General features: G+C 40.7%; 1 protein-coding gene across 2 annotated transcripts in view; it reads left to right on the top strand.

The window, feature by feature from the left end:
* TMEM164 (transmembrane protein 164) overlaps positions 1 to 18,971 on the top strand; it is a 33,389-nt gene extending 14,418 nt beyond the window's left edge. For both annotated transcript variants that reach the window (XM_085060364.1, XM_085060363.1), the window contains exons 5-7: positions 5,177 to 5,255; positions 14,235 to 14,335; positions 14,754 to 18,971. In XM_085060364.1, coding sequence (XP_084916490.1) covers positions 5,177 to 5,255; positions 14,235 to 14,335; positions 14,754 to 14,960 — 387 coding nt within the window. In that variant the 3' untranslated portion in view covers positions 14,961 to 18,971. The remainder of the gene's footprint in view (positions 1 to 5,176; positions 5,256 to 14,234; positions 14,336 to 14,753) is intronic.
* The last annotated feature ends 2,117 nt before the right edge of the window (positions 18,972 to 21,088 follow it).

Below are 21,088 nucleotides of genomic sequence, written 5' to 3'. Positions count from 1 at the left end.
ACTCAGTGTGAAAAGACAACACTGCTGTATTGAGTGTTAGTTCTTTTCTAGCCATTAATGGAGGGAAAATTTGATGGCTTTGAAAGAGGCTTTTCACAGGTTAACCTTGTGGCCTGTGGTCAAAATTCAGTTTCAGGCTTTTCAGACTCTGTGTAAATGTAAGATTCCTCAGGCCTGGAAAATGCCAAGTGTTGTTGTTGGCTGTCATCCCCTCTCCCCCAAGATTAGGCAGAGCAGATTTCTTTTTTTCCCATGCAAGTTTCCAAATCTGCTGTAAAACTTCAGTCTTCCTGGACAAAAAAAATTAGCCTGTTGGTGTTCCTAGTGAGATTCTTAAACCCATTGAGAGTTAAAGGTAAGAAAAGCTATTTTGAATGTGAATGAAATGAAATATTTCCAAGGATTATTTCAAGAGCTGTTATCCATACATATGTAGAGGGGGTGTATATGTATATGCACATATGACTAGATGCTTTTAATTTTTTTCATATGACTTACCTGCAAAAATCTGTTGTTGCAGTTATTTTAATGTCTGTTTTAAGATAGATACAAGTACTTTATATTTGAGCAAACTATATGTCCATATTAGAGGGTGAATTAATGTTATTAACAAAATTGTTTTGGGCTTCAGACTCCACTCCAGATCTCACTGGTGGCTCTCCATATGCAAATCTTGACTGTAAATAAGATTAAGGCTCAATTTATGCTGATGTGCAGTTTGCAATTATATTTTATTAAAACTTGGTGCCGTTGAAGAGGCAACACATGAACAAAGCAAGTGTTTTCCTAATAAGGGTAACTCTTTATTTTGTATTTAAAACCATCTGCTTTTTAAGTAAATATAGCCTGAGGCATGAAAAAATTGTTGTGGGTAACCTTTGAAGGAAAAAGTGTTGACGTATTTAATAAATCATTAACTTGTATTTTCTCTGCCATTATCACAGATCTCATTCATATTAGGACAGTGGTGATTAAACAAGAAAGATACAGACTACCTATAAAATTGTCCCTGTAACTGGGAACAGGGGAGCCAAAAGATAATGTCCAAGAGTAAATATTTTTGGAATAATTACAACTTAGGATATTTTTGGCCTAACAGCTGCTTGCCAGGCTTTTCGCTTTTCCACGTTTCTTCTGGCACAGGATAGTGTGGGTGATGTTGTACAGCACTGCCTTGATCCAGATTCTGTCGTGGCAGACACACATTCTGCTCCACAACTCTCACTGCGGTTGTTAGCACCAACATTGTCCTGAAAGCAGGAAATGTCTAGCAGGAAAAACCTAGTAGGAATTTAAAAAAAAAAAACCTCAGTAATTTTGTCTGAGCTGGCTGCTCTGGTTTTATAATATCTAGGTGAAAAACTTTTCATTTAGTCATTGAGAATGAGAGACAATCAGTGCTTCTGCAGCTGATGGATGCTTTAGTGGGTATCAGGATTTGGGTTGTGAGAGTTAACCTGTTCAAAGTAATTTCCAGAACACATCTTAGATTTTGTGGCACAGTCTGTTAGAGTCATGTGGTTTTGCTAAATTACATTACTTAATGCATTGTAAGTATTCTTTTTGTATATATGCTTCAGTGCTAAATTACCCTGAAGTGGAAGCTTCTGGCATAATTTAATTTCTTCCATTTCCTTGTAATGTATCTGTTAATTTTTTTTTTTTTGTTTTTTAAAACCTCAGTAATTTCAAAATTCTTTTTAAATAGTAGTGTATTGGCAGTGGAAGTAGAGAGTTGAGATATTCACTGAAACTACAGTAGGAACTTTCTACCTTCTGTAGAATTTTAATCTTTCAGTTAAACTATGCTAAACTTTGCAGTTAAAAATCTTGTTGGACTATACTGGGCACCTGGGATAGTGTTAAAAAAATGTAGCCTGAAAGATGAGGTCAGTCTATTCTGTTCTTTCCAAGAAAATGTTTTCCTGCCTTGGCATGATGTTGAGGTGCCAACAATTAACAGACTTGAGCAACAGATGCACCCACTTTTATTTGTTTGGCATCTAAATACTCTAGTTATTTGCTACATTATTTGCCATGTGCTGATGGAATTAAGTTCTGTGCATTGGATTAGGCACTGGATAAAGATAAAACTGTTTATTTAGTCAGCTCTTTTGTGAGTTCTTTTTACCCTTTCAGAAATAAGGGAAAAGATGATGCTGAGGGAATTGGTTTGTTAGGCTCCCAAGTGGGAGTCAGCAAGGTATAAGGGGATATATGGGACTACAAAGACTTTTTTTTACTCTGTATTTATGTTCTGTGGCACACAGTGTAGGTTCTGATAACCTGGCTGTGCATGTTAATTTATTTAACTGCCACAAAGGCTCCAACTGTTTGGAAAGTAACTGGGTTTGCCTGAGCTTTCATATTGCATTAATCAGATTTTAAAGGAAAGCCTTTCCACTGGTTTAAAAGTGGGGATTTTTTGCAAGCTGATGTCCTGAAAATGTTGATATAGATAAAGTAAAAAACAGGACATGTCCCAAAGGTGTTGGACTCATGGGTGTCAGCTCATGTGGCTTAGATGGTGCAGTTTTAATGTTTCCAGAAGCTGCTATATTCTAATAATAGAACTATTTGGCCTGAGAGGTACATATTCTAAATCTGTGTTAGGAACAGAATCATACTCTGAGCAGGACTGTGAGTACATTCTGTGTATGCTCCAATCATTGGCTGCTGTATTGTTGTTGATTGTTAGAGTAATAATTCACTGCACTAAATAGTTTGCCTGTAATGGCTGTGCCTGCACAGCAAAATGGGATAGGTTGTGGTAGCACATTGTCATCTCTGAGCTGGCTTAATCTAACTGGCACAAGGGAAAACAAAGGAACAGTTGGGGCTGTTGAGAGATTGTGCTTGGGTGTCTGGTGGGTTATGAAGCCAAGGTTTGTACAGTTGTATTTGGGCAGTTGTACATGCTGTGTGCATTAAACTGGTATGGATGTGTTATTTACTGATAAGGTCTGAGAAGGTGGCTGGTGCAGTACATTTGGTGTTTACTAGCCTGTGTGCTAGATGTGCTACAGGAAGGACCAGAATCTGGGAGCTGAATTCCTTCTATTCCTTTTCTGCCACTCTGCAGTCTTTGTAGAGAATGATGGAGGAGCTGCTCTTGCTCAGTACAGTGCTTGAGCCAGGATATAAATAATTAACAGAGGGAGGAGTGTTACTGTCAGAAAACAGAGCAAAGTGTTAACCTGTGAGCTCACTGAAAACCAGCTGCTGTGTCTAAGTGTTTAATCTAAATTACTATTATGTCCATACTCTTTTGGGGGGAACTAATCTGAATATCTGACTTCTGGCTCCAGTCTACTGCTGCCTTGAAGAGATTTTTCTAAAGCTTAGTTCAGTGCATGGAAAGACATCATTGCTCTCTTTGGGCAGTAGCTGGTTTAAGTTAGAATGTGAAGTCTTACTTGTTTTCACCAAGAGGTTCTTCAAACCTTAGACTGGTGGGTGATCCCTTGTGCCTTGTCTTCATTTCCAGTTTCTCTTTGCATGTGAAAGGTGCTTATGCTACTTGCGTGAGTCTTTTATTGATGAAACTGTTTATAGACAAGGCACAAGATCCAGGTGAGTCAGTTGCTCAGTACAACTTTCTTTTTCTGTTTGTTGTAGCCTGGCTGTACAACTTGAGGGCTTGGTTGTGCAGCAGCTCTGCAGCTCTATAGCAGGAAATGCACTTGCATAATCAGCCAGGCTTCAGAACAAGCCATCTTTTACAGTGGGGAAAAAGATGTTTTGTTTTACACACAAAAAAATACTGTCAACCCTACTGCAGCATAACAACTGTTACTCTGTTCTCAGGAGTGTCCCAGCACAGTGTTTGTGTAACAGACCCTCACAACTCCATGGCTGTGGAAGCCCTTTTGACACCACAGATAAATGGAGAATGCTCCTTGGCAGGAGTGAGTGCCTCATGTTGTGGTGTTTATATCAGGAGCAATTGTTTCTGAAGTGGGAGAGGTACAGCTTTGCTCTATGTGTTGTTCAACAAAGGGCAGCAGGAAAGGTTCAGATTCAAGAAAGGTCACTGTTTTCATGAAGTCCCTGCTTTTGCATGCTGTTACCTTGCGTGGGTTTGTTTTGATACAGAGCACTTGGAATAAAATAACCCAACAGACTGTATGGAAGGGTTGTTACAGCTTAGTCTCCCCAGGAGTTGGCTGACCACCTTGGAGGTTGCCATGAGGACAAAGACAGTGTCCAATGGGGAAATGCCAGGACTAGCAGAATCCAGCTGTTGGTTTTAGCATCTTCTACATTCAAAATAGGATATAAGAATTGTAGTTGAATGTAAAAGATTCCTATGTTATTTACCAACTGTTTGGCTACTGTTTAGGAAGAAAACCAAACTCTCTTTCAACCTCTCTTTACTTCTGTTGATGTAGAAATTTCTGTAACATTCTGGAGTTATGGTTCAAGTTATTTTTAGTATTGTTTTAGCTGCCTGACTTCTCTTCTAAAAAGTTACACTAATTCAACTAAACACACAAATGGCTAATTGTAATTACCTAAAAGTTGGCAGCAAGTGAGAAATACCTGATTTACTACTAACTGGTAACTTGTTTGCGTGTAATTCTGCAGCTTCTCTTTAAAAACAATAAATTACTGGGAATTTTATATTTTAATTTATATTTGGTCCAGCTTAGCAGCACCACACATGCATGCAGATTGATATGAATCAGGGCTTTTGATTTTTTGTACAGGCCTCTTCAGTAATTACTTGCATATATGTATTTATATACTTCTATATATAAAAGACCTCATTCATAGAGTTCTGTCACAAGGTAGCAAGTATCTTTTCTTTCTAAAAAGTCTTCTATGCTGTGGGGTGTGTGTGGTTTTTGGTTTGATTACTTGAGGGGTTTGCATTGTTATTGGTAATTTATGTTAGAAAAGAGAAGGAAAAGAGCAATCTTATGTTATTCCTTCTTTGTTGTGCTTTGGCTGATTTTGGGAATTGTCTACTGGAAGTTCTGTGTTTATGTTAAGGGGGATGGAATGGGTACAGTTAGCTGCATGTTCAAGACACTGACCATTAATGTTTGTTAATATACATAAGTGATAAAATAACTGAACTCAAGGCATTGTCATGGGTCAGAAAGAGAATTGTTTCTTGCAACTCGGTTGTTAATGATGAAAAATCTTTACAAATATTTTCCTTATTCCACAGCTTCCATTTGAAATGGAGATTTATTACATCCAGCATGTGATGCTCTATGTTGTGCCCATCTATCTGCTGCAGAAAGGAGGTAGGTTGGCAGTTTACTCCATATGGATTGAGCTGGTCCTTTGTAATGAAGAAACTGTGCTTACTGGGTACCACCAGTTTTATTCTTACCCTTTTTTTACCAATTTTCTCTGTTTTTAATTAATAGTTTCTGATGTTCTAATGTTGTAGTTTTAACCCAGGTAACAAGTTGTGTCAGGCACTGAAATGAATATTTTAAAAACGGTCTATTGCCCAAATGGATATTCAGAATATGTTGGCATAATGTGCATTGTCTTCTGGAGCAGCATCTCTGCCATCTTGCAGTATTGTCAGTTGCTGGTGGCTCAAAATGAGGAAAACAAAAAGTTGTTGTATCCCTTGTAAATGTTAGTTGTCTAGTTAGATAAATCCCAGTAATTCCGAAGCCCTAGTGAGATGTATTGACACATATCAGTGAAATGAACTAGATTGCTTGTTATCTCTTCTAACAAGATTGCTGTCTTGCATTCACTTAGGCCATAATAGTTCAGTAAGTCTGGGAATCCTAAATTGTTCCCCTGGCCAGTGATTTTTCTAACTGTGGATCCTCGAAGGGAATGCACTCTGTGTTCAGCTGGTGATGCTCTGCCCCCCTCTAGTGCTGACATGCCTCCAGCTGCATTTTCTAGCAGACCTGAATTGACCATCGAGGAAACAAAATGGGATAATTAATGATCCACTTGTTCAGTAGCCTTTAATGAAAGCCCTGAGGATGTGATGGCAAGCAGTGGGATGCAGTCAGCCCCTTCCATCCTGCTGAATCTGTTATATTTTATACCAGCAGTCACAATCCTTCACCCTTATTTTGCTGTAACCTTTGTGTTGCAGTAACCTGCTTGCACTGCAACCTGCTGAGCGAAACGAAAGGAAAAGGGTTCAAAGGAAAAGTGTTCAAAGGAAAAGTGAAGTATCATACTTCAAAAGATGATTCTGTTTCTTTTTCTTATCAGGGAAATATACCAGCCAAGTTTAGTTTTAATCCACCCATGAAATGCTAAAATTCTGGCTAATAATTGTAAAGTGCAGTGTAGTTGGAGTTACACAAACTCATAATCTTTGCAGGAGGATGGTGAGGAGCAGGGGGCAGAAAGCATAAACAGCCACGGAGTGCACTGTAGGCAGTGACACACGACGCTTTTGTGATGTCAATAAATCACTTGGTGGCCTTGGAATTCCCATCTGAGGTCACTTTAAGATATGTATGTCCTTTGCTGTAAGGTTTGGCCTTGGATGATGCTTGACGTGTTCATTTAAGTTTTGATTGGTTGGTTTGGCTTTTTGCTTGTTTTGAAGTAGAGGTTCTCAGGGTTCCTCAGGACCTGAGGCTGACAAGACCTGGATTTGCAGTGTGAAGGGTTTGGTGTTGGACACTTGTCACCTGGTTCAGTGTTCTGAACGCCTGCCCTGTGTTAATTTACAGGTATTTGCTGCCATCTAATGTTGGTGTGGCAGCAGTGAAATTGCTAGAGGAATTTTGTTGGCTAAACCTGTCAATTGAGATTGCTCTGGGCTGTGTAACTACTAACTGCTCCATTTCTTATGCTCTTGGCCCCTTGTCTGACTGTAATTCATTAGCAAAACACCCATGAACTGCTGCCACAGGTGACCTAATGGATGATTTTCAATGGAAAAATTATGCAACCTAAAAAAATTTATTAATATTTTGTCATTTCACTAGCACTTGTTTAAAGTACCTTCTGAACAGATCACACAGGCCTTTGTCCTGAATAAATCTTGTGAAAATTGCTTATTCATCGCTGATGTTGATCAGCATGCAGCTTGGTTTCAGTATGGTACAAAGGAACTTCCATCAGTGAATCTGTGGATTATGACTGAGAGAAGTAATGAAAGGGTAGAAAATTGGAAAAAGAAAAAGGAATGGATTGCATTTTGAAAAATACACTACTTCAGTTTTATTTGGAATCTGCCTGTATTAATGGTGACCTTAATAGGATCTAAACATTTCTCAAAGGCAGGGTGAGCAGAACACCTGAAGCAGGGTGGATTTGAGGCTCAGACTATAGAGAGCTGCACCCCCAAGTTTGCTGACACGCTAATGAGGTATTGCACCAGTAATGCACACACACCCACCTCCCTGCTTAAGTGTTTCCTCTTTGAAAGGAAACTGGGGACAGTAAGCAAGGGCTGTAATAATTTATTTTCTGTCTTTTCCTGCTACTTATTAGTGGTGCAGACTGGTCATGTTGCACTGGCAGCCTTCATGTCCCACCCTGTGTGTGTGGGGGCTTTACCACACTTAGCAGCACATGGATGAGAGAGGTTTCTGGAACTCAGGCTTCAGTGTTGCACAGTGAACTCACTGGAGCTCAAGGACATGGATCCCTCCTGGGAAATAAAACCTTTTCCTCTCTTCCTTCTCAGTACTGAGTGAATATAAATTGCCATACTTCCCTTTCTTGACATATTTTCTTTCCAAGTGCATGTATACATAGACATGCATGCAGGCTAGGAAAATTAAATGCTTTTACACCATGGCTTGTCTTTCTTGGCTGCACTAAGAGGCTCTCATGCAAAATAGATGTAGTGTGGATGTAATGGGCCAGCACACAGGATTCCTACCTCAAGTCAGTTCTTACATAAAGTATATCTGCAGTTGGCACTTCTATTTTTCTGGATGAATCTCACCTTTTGTCACCTGTGAATGCCTCCCAAAATTGTAGTATTGCATTTGGGCAGGACACAGCATTCTAGAAATAGCTGGAGTAGTTGAACCAGACATTGTAGGACACCTTTTCTCTTGTCCTTGGGAAGTGAGACTCTTAGAAACCTTCAGTGGTGGTCAGGGCATCTCAGTTTTTTAGCTGCATACCCTTAAGGTAACAAAAGAAAGTCTAGTTTGCACTATATGAGCCTTAGAGGCTGATGGTGATGACTCTTCCTGACTATCCTGCTCCTTGAGCTTGTTTGGTCAGATTTTCAGATGGGTTTGCCAAGATGAGGTGTGCACTTTATTTCAGAACTTCAAGTCGTATTGAAATTTAACCAAGGCAGAGTTATTTCCTCGGTGCAGTGATCAAATGATACTCTAATTTACATCAATCCACAGCAGATTGACATGAAGGCCAACTTATGTTCAGGGGAAAGCAAACCTAGGGCAGGTTATGGGCAGTGTTATTTATTTGAGTTAATGACTCCGGCAAGCAGGAGAGGCTGTCGGTGCTGCGGGATGCGGCAGTGTGCGGCTGCAGGAGCGCCGTGCCCAGCGCTGTGCCTGCAGCTCGGGACAGCCCGGCGCTGCGCTGCGGGCCGCGGCCGGCAGGGGGAGCTGCGCGCCGGCAGTGCCGGCTGCGGGCTGAGCCCCGCGGGGAGGGGAAGGGAAGGGAAGGAAGGGAGCGGGCCGGGCTGGGCTGGGCTGGGCTGGGCCGGGCTGGGCCGGGCTGGGCTGGGCTGGGCCGGGCTGGGCTGGGCTGGGCCGGGCTGGGCCGGGCTGGGCCGGGCCGGGCTGGGCTGGGCTGGGCTGGGCCGGGCTGGGCCGGGCTGGGCCGGGCTGGGCCGGGCTGGGCTGGGGAGTGCGGAGAGCGCGGGAAATCCTCATCGCACCCGCACCTGACGGGACTCTGCCCCGTGCGTCCATAGAGACGATTTGCCGCTGTACAGCTCTGCGCAGACACCCTAAATAATTGACTTGTTTGCTGGGAGTAGAGGCGGAATTGTCTTAGAAGGCAAGTGCTGTGTATTTATAGGCCATGAAGAATCAGTGTCTGACTCAAGTCCTAAAGCCCTTTTCTTTGTTGATCCAAGTGTCTTCAAAGAGATAAGTTCTGTGGCATTGTCACAAAGTCAGTTGAAGTTGTTGATTTTATTTTCCGTTTCTCCCTTCTCATGGAGAATGCCTCTGTTGTCCTCAGCAGCCAGGCAGCAGCAGCCCAGTTCAGGCAGCTCTCTCCGAGCAGGACAGCGATCCTGACCTCAGCACAGCCTGGGCTCCTTGGAAGATGCAGAGCACAGATACCAAGGACAGATGAAAGGATCAGTTTGCCTTTAGCTGTAAATTAGGAAAGTGCAATTAAAACACTAAACTTGTGTTTTCCTTGCTGTTAGGACTTGCTGGCTAGAGTGGGGGATTACCATATTTAAAGACCTTTTCTTAGCTGTTGCACCCTGTCAGGCACTTTGTGACACTTAGCTGTATTTAGCTGATTTTTTCCATCACTTTTTAAAGGAGTTATAAAGCAGGCTTTATTATATACCTTAGTAGTGACCCAGGAGAAATACCACTTTATATTGGGATATACTTACGTAGTCGTAAATCTAGTCTATCTCCATCTTCATTGAAATACTTGATAATGTGTGGTACAGCTCTTCTGCTGAAATGGTATTACTTAGAGACATGTTGACTATTGTGTGTTATTTCCCTAGTCTGCTGCTGGCAATTCTGTGTTCCTACTGCAGATTTCTCTACCTGCTGAATGCCATGTATTAGACATAAATGTGTGGTTTGCTGTCGAGCTGTGCTTGTGCTGTGGCACCTTGAACAGCAGGGTAGCTCTGTGTGCTGTCACTCTGGCAGCAGGCTCAGGCTGCAGTCTCTTGTAGCTTGACTATTCCAGGATAATCTTGTTTGATGATTTAAGAGAGCTGGAGATAAAGAGGAGGGGACATGTCTCTGTCCTGTGACCCTCTGAGCTTTTTGCACTGAGCAGTTACAGTTCATTTGAACAATGAAATCTCTCTCCAGGAGGTGGAGAAATTTAGAAGGGTAGGTGCTAGTATATGGAAGAACTGCTACTGTATGAAGGATGAGGAAGAACTACTGCTGCTTTATGGAATGTAAAAAATGATTCCTGAGAGGAACAGGTAATATAAGAGCCCTGTCTGAGCTGGTTCTGATGAGAGTAGCCTAGTGCTAGGGGAAACAGAAACCTCCTGGCATAAGGTATTAGTTTGAAACCTACACATGGAGTCAGAACAGCTGTAGGGGAAACATGGATTTCAGGATCATCCTCTTGAGAACATCTTTTTTCCTGTTCTCCCCTGGAAAGGAAGTTTTGTCTCTAGGCTAGCTCAATAGGCCACTCAACTGGAATTAACCCTCTGATCAAGGGAAATAAAAGGAAAATAAATTTGCCCTCACATTTTTGTAAGCTTGAAAATGACAGAATTATAATAGTTGCTCTGAGTTTTGGATTAAGCAGGTCTACTTGTAATTATAAGACAACTGAAAAAGAGTCTGCAGCACTGGAAAACTCATAAAGCTCTATCAAATGTAGTGGGAATGAAAGCAAGACATTAGAGAGATTATTTTAAACCCTACTAAATAAAAAATTTGTACTATATTTAGATGCTAATTCTCTAATTCAAACAGAGGAGTAATTCTCTCCTGCATTGTGCTTTCACAGAAATACAAAAGGAGTACTGCTTTCTATTAAGTTGTGTTCAAATTTTCACAAGCCTGTGTATTAAGAATTTTAAATAAAAATAATAGTTCATAAGAACATTTGAACTAGCACATTGGGAGGAGGGAGGAGTATAAAAGCAATGGTATCTCTTTGTTGATGTTTAGCTTTTAAAGCTATGCTTCCATTTCCTAGAGGGCAAAATGGACAACTTGACAAATTCAAGGTGAACAAAATCTTGTTACATAAGCAGATAAAGACCCCCAAGCTCTTCAGTCTATATGGAATCCTTCCTGTCAATGCTGTTGGAGTAACAAAGTTTAATTTAAGCTGAGGGATCCCCTGCCATGCTATTCCAACCCAGGAGCAAACATACAGCCTGCCTAGATGGCCCTGACTTGGAATGGTCTCAACTGTCAGGGGCACAAGTGTTTTTGAGAATGAGATCAGTGCCACACTGGCAGTTGGACTAAATTTCTGTAAGTGCCTAATGTAGAAGAATTGCCCATGATCCTTTGTAAACAGAGAATGAAACTCTCTGCTCCCACCTATTGAAATTGATTTCCTATGCAAGCAGCAAGGAGCTTTTGCCAAAGCCAACGCAGGCCCTTCAAACAGCCACTCAGCTGGGCCTCAATTTTCCTGTTTGTGTGTTTCTGTTAACAGACTGTGCTATGGAAAAGAGACCACACTGCTCCATTAAACAGCCATCTGTTGAATAGCAGGACTGTAGAGTAATAAAATCTATACTGGGCGTTTATCTAATGGAAAAGGTACAGACAATATCCCAGGTATGAATTTAAAATTAGTTTCCCAAAGCACACTGTGGAATCTAGAGTGTTCCAAAGTGTTTTTGTGTGGAGGTCAGTGTTTCCCTTTTGTCCCTTCATGTCCAAACAGTGCTACTGCTGAAAATCACACCATTATTTTCAGGATTGCTAAGCCTAACGAGGAGGGATATTTTTAGTACAAAGACCAAAAATCTGTAGAGAGTGAGAGTTGCTGATGTATTTTTTTTTTTTTTAATTTTGCAACAGAGCGAGGATGTAGCAGAGTGAAATTCCTTGCTAGGGGAGCCTGAACAGCTCTCCTAAGGGACCTCTGAAATATGATTCCCTGCCTAGACTGAAGCTGGACATGAGAAGCCTGGGTTCAAAGCCAAGTTGTGCCACAGATCTGTGTTGTCATCTTATGCAATTTCCTCAGTCTTTTAATGACAGTTGTCTTCCTCCAGTCTCATTTCAGAGCAGGGGTGACTTATATTGATGTTTATACACTGCCTGCACTGTAAATCACCTGCATATGGAGGTGTCTGTATTTTAGCTTTCCTGGGTGCTCACCCCTTTAGATTCTCACCAGGCTTTGTCAAATACTTTTGAAATAACACAGGCAACTGCCAACAGAAACCTAATTTGGTTTAGCACTGCTCAGCCAGTTCCCAGGAGCTGCTTTGATACCTTATTTAAATTTCATGTTGTGTTTTGTATCTAGGTTAAACATGCACCTAAAACTGCAAGGACAATATAAATAAATTTCACGAGTCAAGCAGTGTTTTCTTTGCAGTGGAGGAGGGAGCACAAAGAGTTTCTGTAAAGCTTGACCAGGTCACCTAAAGTTGGTGCAGCCAAAAATAGAGCCATGATCTCCTGCACTCTGACACCAAGGCTCGTTCCTCCCCCTCTTCTCTCTGTAATGAAAAACCATATTGAAGGTGGTGTCACCTATCTGATGTTTTCAGGCCATAGAGTTTAATGAATATCAGTGCTATTTAAGTCAAGACTTCTGAGCTGTTTCCAAAATAGGGTGCCAGCTCTTAGCTCACACTTGCCAAGTTCATCCCAAGAATTACTGTTGGAATTTTTTCCCTTTACTGGCAGAACTTAAAGTGATTCCTGTAGAGTTTGCTTTTGTCTTTGGATTTTACTTGCTGTTCACACACTTCTGGCCTTCACCTACCCACTGCATAAGAAACCTTACAAGCTGCCTGGTGCTTTCCAAGAGCTTCTGTGCTTATATTTGTCATGGTCTCACCAAGTCACAGGGTTATCACTGAAACATGGTGTGCAGTTTTAGACAACAGTAGGTATGTAGGTAAATTTGAACTTGTAGTATTCACAAAATGCTATTTAATTTAACTTATTAAGGTAGTTACTGCAAAATCAATTTGAACTGGCATGATGGGTACAAACTATGGAAGAAAACTATGCAAAAAGGAATTTTGAAAGGGTCACAGAGCTCGAGAAAGCATTGCTTTAGAGGCTTTAAACCTGAGATGAGGTGCACCATTACACAGTGATGTGGTCACAGCAGTTACTCTTATTTATCTTCACAGGATACCACACACAGGCATTTTCATAGCAGCTGTGGTCTGGTGGGTGCTGAGGTAGCTACTCTGCATGTGGAGTTACTGGAGTTCCCAGCAGTCTTGTACAGTGTATGCTGAGGTCTTTAATTACTTCCTGGTAATTACTGAGTGTGCTGGCTAGCCAAGGCTAGTATCAATATTGCACTCTGTGCTCTAAGCTGTCCTTTGAGTACTGGATACATGTTCCAGTATTTAATAATATCTAATGGATCAGAGAGCAGATAAAGGCAGATAAAAATTGCCAGTGTATTTTTATAATCCTCTGAAACTCTTACAGCAGCCAAACAGCATGACATTGTGCGTCTTTCTTTCGTGTTCTGAGGCTAAGTTATTAAAGTCATAAGGAAAGTAATATTTTTCCACATATCTTACAGTGTAGTTTTCATGTCTGCTAGTGAGAGTTTTGAGAACTCTGTAAACTGGTTTTGTTCTCACCATAAGAAATTTGAGTATTTAATGCCTAAAATTCTCTTGTATCTATGAGTACTCTTATTAAATCTGATTTCCTTGGTACATTCTAGATCAAGGAACATTGTGTTATGTCAGTAAAACCTGGTTTTGAGAGGGGAGAGAAAGGTTGGAATAATATATCTGCTACTTCATTTGAAGGGAAAAAGTATTTTACAGTATCTGTGATATCTACTGATTGTAAAACTGTTAGTAGTGTATATCTGAAAATGTCTCCACAGCAGCTTTCATTTGAAAGCACAGCCTGTCATTAATGGATTGACCACTTCATACAGCTTTTCTGTTCCTTGGCATTATTGCTGCAAGTTCCTTTTTAAACAACCATAAAATTAGGAAGGGACAATAAAGCTGTACTCTAATATAGGCTGTGCAGGACCTGCTGATACCTAAGTCAGTTCTGTGCATGCTGAAATCGTAATCCCTGCAAGAAGCAGGTGTTTAAGTATAAATAACCTGATTTTGGAAGATTCATTGTACACCATCACTGTATTTATTACTTCTGGGATAGAAGGAAAAATGAAGTAAATACCATTGATGTTAGTGAAAAATAGGCAAGTTTAGTGAGATAACATATTGTACATTTCACTGCTGGACAAGGAGGAGGGAAGAAGCTGATCAGGATGCTCCAGGTAAGAAATAAAGCTTTGAAATATTAATTACTATAATGGTATTGAGGGGGTTATCAGCTCAAGCCAGATGCCCTGACATGCAGAGAGCAGGAGAGAGGATTATTCGTTGAGTGTGGGCACAGCAGTGCAGCTGAACACTAATGTATTCCTTTCTTTTCAAGGTATCTACACCCCTGAACCGCTCTGCAATTTCTGGTGGGCTCTTTTATCCACGGGGTTTATGTTTGTCTATCATTTTAGCATCTTGCAGATCCTGGGATTGGTAAGTAAACACAGGTTAATAAATGGATAGTTTGCAAGTACCTTCAGGGTAAAAACACTGACTAGTTTGAGTGTTCAGGTCTACATGGGTGAGACTACTTGCATGCAAATTTTTGATGAGACTAATTGTATGCAAATTGCATGTTCCACTGAGCATTTGCATACCTTATCTTACAAATATTAGTAAAGTATTTCATAAATTGGTTATGTACCTGCATAAATCCATTTATTAAATACACAATGGAATTTGGATCTGCTTTTTTTCTGAAAGCTGCCCTACTTGTGTTGAGCAAAAGTGTGTCACCAAAACATTTTGATTATTATGGTAATTCTCGAAATTGTCACCATTTTAGGTGTCTCAGGATATCAGTGTGATGTAAAAATATCATTAATCGATAGGTTTGTTGTTGTTTCCTCAGGTTACAGAAGTGAATTTGAACAACATGTTGTGCCCAGCTGTCTCAGATCCTTTTTATGGGCCCTGGTATCGAATCTGGGCATCTGGACATCAGACTGTCATGACCATGACTCATGGGAAGCTTGTCATCCTGCTGTTTCACAGTGCTGTCCCCACCTTTAAATGGGGCATGGACTTGCTTAGACTCCCAACTAAGAAAATAGACTGAAATTTCTCCCCACAGAGTAGTTCATACAGGAAGCAGAGATATACTGGAAAACAAAGAGAAGGGATGAGAGGACAATGGCTTTATACTTCTTCCCACAGTTTTTTGCCTCAAAAACACCTCTGTAATCAAGTGAGGTTTTTTTTTACCTGCTGTTTCACACTGCCTATTGCCAATGGCAAAATTAGTGGCCTTATTCTGGGGAAGGTTTGTGTTTTATACATTTTGTATAGATTACAGTAGAATCTTGCTAAGCCACCATTTAAAATTAGGCCAGGACCTGTCCACATTCCAGCAAAGAGAGTGGCAGTGCTACCTCGTTTTGACTCATGTTCCATTAAAGAACATTACACTTGTAGAATAGGAAATAATGCTGAATTGTAACACTCCACTGATGGGAACCAACATGCTGAACTGCATCATCCTGGCTTAACTCTTAAAGCTTGAATGTTCCAAAAATAGTCACATCTAATCTTCCAATCAGAAGTGCAAAACAGTGAGGTTCTACTGTATTTTCTTTAAGCTGGTTAAAGATGTTGGGGAACAATAACTCATTAAAAAAAAAAAGAATTAATCAAGTACTTAATTTCTAAGCTGCAGTGGGTAAGTATCTATCTAGTGAAGTCCCATCATGATGCTTTGGAGATGCTTTTATTTTGGTGAGGGGAAAAAAATAATGTTGGAATAATTTCAAAAGACCATGTTATGTATAAGCCATGATAAGATATTGGATCTGCTGTTCTATCCTTACTTTGAACAAAATGGTTTTTTTCACTTAGCTTAGACTGGAGGAGGAGTGGAGATCCAAAATCCAATGTAAACATCAGTTTTCTTTTTTATCCTTAGTAGCTTTTGAAACATTCCTGCTCTGTCTACTTAGATCCACACTGGTTAGTGAACAAACAAAATGAAACTCTGTTCTCTCAACAGCTCTGATACATCATGTGTACTGATTTTAAATACTGGTATAAAAAGGAATGTCAAATCAGCGCAGGCCTCTACTGCAGAGAACATGTTCCAGTTTAGTAATGTGACTAAATCTTCCCATCAGTGTGTCTTTTGGAGAACAGGATGTACATGGGCAGAATAATCAACTGTACCTGCTCAAATTTTGCAAGAGGAGAAACTGTTGGGCAGAAAGATGGGCAATCCTGACTGTTTTTCCAGAATTGTGAGTCCATTATGCAGACTGCTGTTTCGGGGGCTGCAGGTTTTTCTTGTACAGAAGTTTGCTGGAATTTATAGATCCATTGTGTTGTCAAAGCTGTGACTTGTAAGATAAACCAAAACCATCATACCTCCTCCAGCTGGATCACCTGAAGGTATGTGCTGAAGTTAAGGTACAGTCGTTTATACCTCAGGAAGCAAAAGTAAGAATGAGTAGTTGACTTTTTTTTCCCTTAAAAAAGAAAATAATTTTCATTGGTGAGGGAACAAGTGGCTATTTCAAATATTTTTACTCCGTATGATTAAAAAAAGTACACCTGAATCAGAAATACATCGTCCCATATTCTGATTTACAAACTGGTTTCTGGCTTTCTTCCATGCCTTGCTATATGTGTGTGTGTGTGTGTGTGTGTATAAATATACTGTATGCTCACAACTTGAGAACATGCAGCATGTACCTAAACTACCCCTCAGGCATACACAGCTGGTGTTAGTTAGTATTACAATAGAATGATTTTAGCCAATAATTTAGCATTATTATTTTCTTGTTTTTTACTATTTTTGGTCTTTTTTTTTTAAGCATTTTCCCCTTTTTTTCCTATCAGAATATTGTAGTTACTGAAAACACTTCTCCAAATAGCAGCCCTTTATTTTTTTTTCCCCTCATCTAACTCTGGTATCTGCTGAGAAGATGCATCGGCCAGAAGTTGTTATATGTGCAGAATATGGGGAAGAATGGGAAAGCAGAATACTTCTGCTTTATAGCAGTTTTTTGCTGTTTTTCCTGGCAGAGGCTGATTTTTCTTTTCCCTGAATGGTTTATTTTATAGGCATTTACACTATACAGATTTTTTTGGTTGCTTTATGCTTATTTATGCTGGAAATGTAAGCACAAAACTCTACTGCTGTTCTTGGGAGGTGATTGCATTCTCTCCTGGGGTGTTACGCACACAATCCATGTCAAGATAACTTGAAGTTGTTGCCCAGTACCTGGTGATGAGATTTTACAGTGCTGCAGTGCACAATTGAAAGGGTATCCTGGGCCTCCTGCTCCAATGTGCCCAAATCCTTTGTCGTGGCACTGGGAATTTCAGCAACAGTGGCAGGAGCTGTGGGGCTGCACAGCCAGACCCACTGTTCCCAGCAGCAGCAGCTGAAGCAGAGTGTAAAATCTCATCCCAAAAAGCATTCATTTGCTGGCCAGAATACCTGAAAAAATTCTTGTGCAGTGCCAGTGCCTGGCCTTCAGAGATTCTGGTATGGATTCAGGGGTCTGAACAGAGCCCTCCAGTTGTTAGTACTGTAGGCATTTCAAAAGAAACAAGGAGTAAGGAAATTCATTACTCCTGCTGCCACTGGCTGCATTTCCCTCCAAGTGCACCATAAATGAAGCATTAATAGCTATAATAAACCTATCTGGTGATGGGTTTGTTTATGCAGCCTTGGAGTAAGTAGCCCTCCAAAGCAGAGGTGAACCAGTAACATTTCTGCACTCCCCACCTTGTGCCATGGCTTTAGTTTTCCAGAATCCCTGCAGTGCTATTTTCCCAGGGATTCAGACTCTCTGAGCTGTATCTCTTTCAACTTCCTTTTTTTAAGCACCAAAGGAGAATTTGCATCTTGTTTCTTCTGAAGGGTGCAGAGGAACAGCTCTTGCCCATGTTTATAAATCGATGAAAAGCCAGTCTGTGAACGTGCACCTGGAGCTGGTTTTGGTTCAGCTTCTTAGGGTTCAAAGATGCTGCTCTTAGCAAAGCTTATGTGTGCTTGAGCAGCTGCTGCCTTGGTGAACTTGGGAGACAGGAAAAGTCAGTCCATTTGCAAACCTGGAGGTCAGAGAGTACCTGTTTGTAGGTTTCTGTTTCTGGTTACAATCAAGAGTTTTGGTATTTCTGTGTATTTGAGATCATTTTGTAAAGCTGAATTGTATTTTTCAGAAATGGCTATGTGCAACTGTTTACTGACTCTACTTTTATGTCCTAAGTCTTGCATCTAAACCAGAAGCATTTGTTTTCTATGCATCCATAGCTAATGGAAAATAGAGTTGTGGTGTTTTCTTTAGTGTTGCATTGTTTCCCTCAAGGTGGATTCTTAGGAATTAAATTAGTCTTTATAGTCAACAAAGCTCTGAAAAGGCCAAAACCCCAGAAGAGGGTGTATGTCAGCCCTGGTGGGAGGTTTCTGCAGGCAGACATGTCAGCTTTGATGTTTTCAGTTCTACAGTGACAAGACTCATAACAAATCTGTTGATTTTTGTGATCTCGTACTTCAAGTGATATTGCTGTAAATCTGTCTTGCAGCTGTTGGTGTAACTTAGTCAAAGCCAAGCTGTTTTATAAATGATTTTATTTTCTTCAGGGTCAATTTTGTACTTTTTTAAATTATTTCTGCATTTCCTGAGTCATTCTCCCAATGCTGCAGAGGACGCAGCAGGCAGAGCAGTGAGCACACCCTGCTCTCCCCAGCCATGCTGTGCCAGGGGCCTGGGCTGGAGCACCAGGGGGGCTTCCCAAACTTGCAGGTATGGTTACCCCACCCTCTAGCCCAGGCATGGCATTGTCCAGGCACAGAATGGTTTGGCAAGGGCAAGGATGGATGTGGATGGACTCAACTGCCACATATGCTGTTAGTTCCGAATAATTTGTATGAGTGTTATAAATTTTGTAAACTTTTTAATGTGCTAAACCTTGGTTATGAGGTAATATTTACAAATATTGGGGTAATTTGTGTACTTGTTTTTGTATTTTGGTCTGATGGGGTTTTTTTGTTGTTATGCCCTAAGTCCAGATCATTGGGCAAATAGTTGTTAAACCTTTGAATTAAAATGAATAAATGCATTTTAATGGATACTGGATAGTTTTGTTATCATTCTAATTGTGCCAGGCCTGAGGCTGTTTTACTTAGGACTTTTTATAACTAGGTAAGAAAACTTAAACTGACTTTCCACTTCAGTGTGTAACATCAACAGCTAAGATTCACAGAGGCACTTAATATTAGCTCATTATAAATCAGGTTAAGAAGATGGAGGCTGTCCTGTCTGAAACAGTCTGATGTTGTCTGCCTTGCACACAGCAGTTCCTGGAAGAACAATGGTTAGTGGGATTTCTGGAATCCTCATCAGTTCAGTGTGACTTGTGCTTGTTACCTGTCAGTCAACAGCATCTTAGCGGCAGAGCTCGCTGTAGGATATAAATCCTTTAATCACTGTCTAAATAGTACCTGTCCTTGTCTTTCAGGTACAGAGCTCAGGGAGCTGTTACAGTGCAAGGATTCTTTCTCCACCCTTCCTCACTGTTCCTACCCTAGCTTGGGCAGTGTCCTCTAGTTCTGTTTTATGGCACTGCAGTCAGTAGAAGACAGTAGAACAGGCACAGAAGTTTTCAGCTCACACCTCTGTTCAGAAAGCTGCTGCAGCAGCTACAGGACTGCACTCAGACAGCCCCACACCACAGGTGATGGCAAAGTAGCTTTAATGCACTTCACAAATGCTTCTGGCTGTAATAAACATGATTGCAGCCTTGTTAAATGTATTCTTGTGACCCAGTACATCTCAGACAAGCAGGTTATTGCCTTGTGTGAGGTTCTTGGCAAATAATGTTCCTGGGAAAAGAACATACTGGATCTACCCACCTGTATTATTATATATCCATTGTAGAGGATTCAATTTTTCATGCAGCTGGGGAAAAGAATCAATTCTCCAGTTTAATTTCTCTGGAAGGGTATAAAGACTTTCAGAGATGAAACAGCTTAAGTAGAAATCCAGTGTGAAATGCTGTATGGCAGCCTCAGCTGGACCAAGCAAGCAATTTCCCTTTGCAGCCACTGCTGATTATTTTCAGCAGCTCTCTATAACTAATTGGAAATCAGCCTTTCATTGTTTAATACCAGGAAATATGTAAGAGCAAGCAAGTCTGAAACACCCTCAATGCTACTGTCTTGGTTTGATGTTTACAGCATAGTAACTGGAGAGCTGGCTAAAGCAGTGAGAAGAGTGGGAAACTCATTGTAGGAAGCTGTAACTAGTGCTGCCTTTCCAAGGCCTCAGGGTTTTAGAATAGGTTTTATGTAGGTTTTACACAGTTCAGACTAATGATACCAAATCTGTGAGCCAGCTTGCATCACTGGTTTAGTATTTACCCAGGCAGGTTTCCTTTGAGATGTTTGTTAAGCTCCTAAATCAAAGCTTCAGAGGGAGTAATGGCTGCATCAGACTTCAACATCCAAAGGTTACATGGATTCTATTGCTTTGTTTTCAAAGACTTTGCATCTACAGCCAGCAGAGCTTTTAATACTGTATGAGGCACACAAAACCCTTCTAACATCAGAGCTGAGTTCCAGGGAGATGGAATGCTTTGTCTCAGGAATTATCCTACAGAGGAAATATGCTCCCTTGAACTCAGACTCAGTAGAAAGTGTCTCTCAGTTTACCAAGAATTTGGCTGAGGGACCAGAGTTCTCCAGCTCAATTTTGGCATCAGCTGCACTATGGCTTTGACAGAGATTCTTCAATACCCTTTGCCATGTTCTGTTGAACAGTCTGGCTCTAAGGGGTACAGTGATGTGTTGCTTACACCACTGTAACTGGTTCTGCAAGGAAGTTTTGCTTCAAAAGATTGAAACCAGTACTGCCTCTCACAGGAGGGAACTCAGGCCTGGATGGAATGCCATGTGTAGTTAGACAAAAAGAAGTACAAAACTGAACTGAATTGATATAGATACTGGTAAATATACTGAGATAAGTAACTGATATAGCTGATATAAATGGTGATTTAATTGAGAGTGTTTAGTGAAAGCTGCATGTACCTGTCCCCACTTTGTTCCTACAGCAGACAAAAGGGAAAGATGGAGTTAATCCCAGGAAAATACTTTTAACACACCATGAGCCTTTGACAGCACCAGGTACAAATGCTTAAATAAACACATTGACCAAGCCACACAATTAACCAGAGAAACATAAAACAAAA

Source organism: Lichenostomus cassidix, chromosome 4A (assembly GCF_008360975.1).
Source record: "Lichenostomus cassidix isolate B80296 chromosome 4A, HeHo_3.0, whole genome shotgun sequence".
Taxonomy (NCBI): domain Eukaryota; kingdom Metazoa; phylum Chordata; class Aves; order Passeriformes; family Meliphagidae; genus Lichenostomus; species Lichenostomus cassidix.
This window is presented reverse-complemented; position numbering and strand designations above follow the sequence as displayed.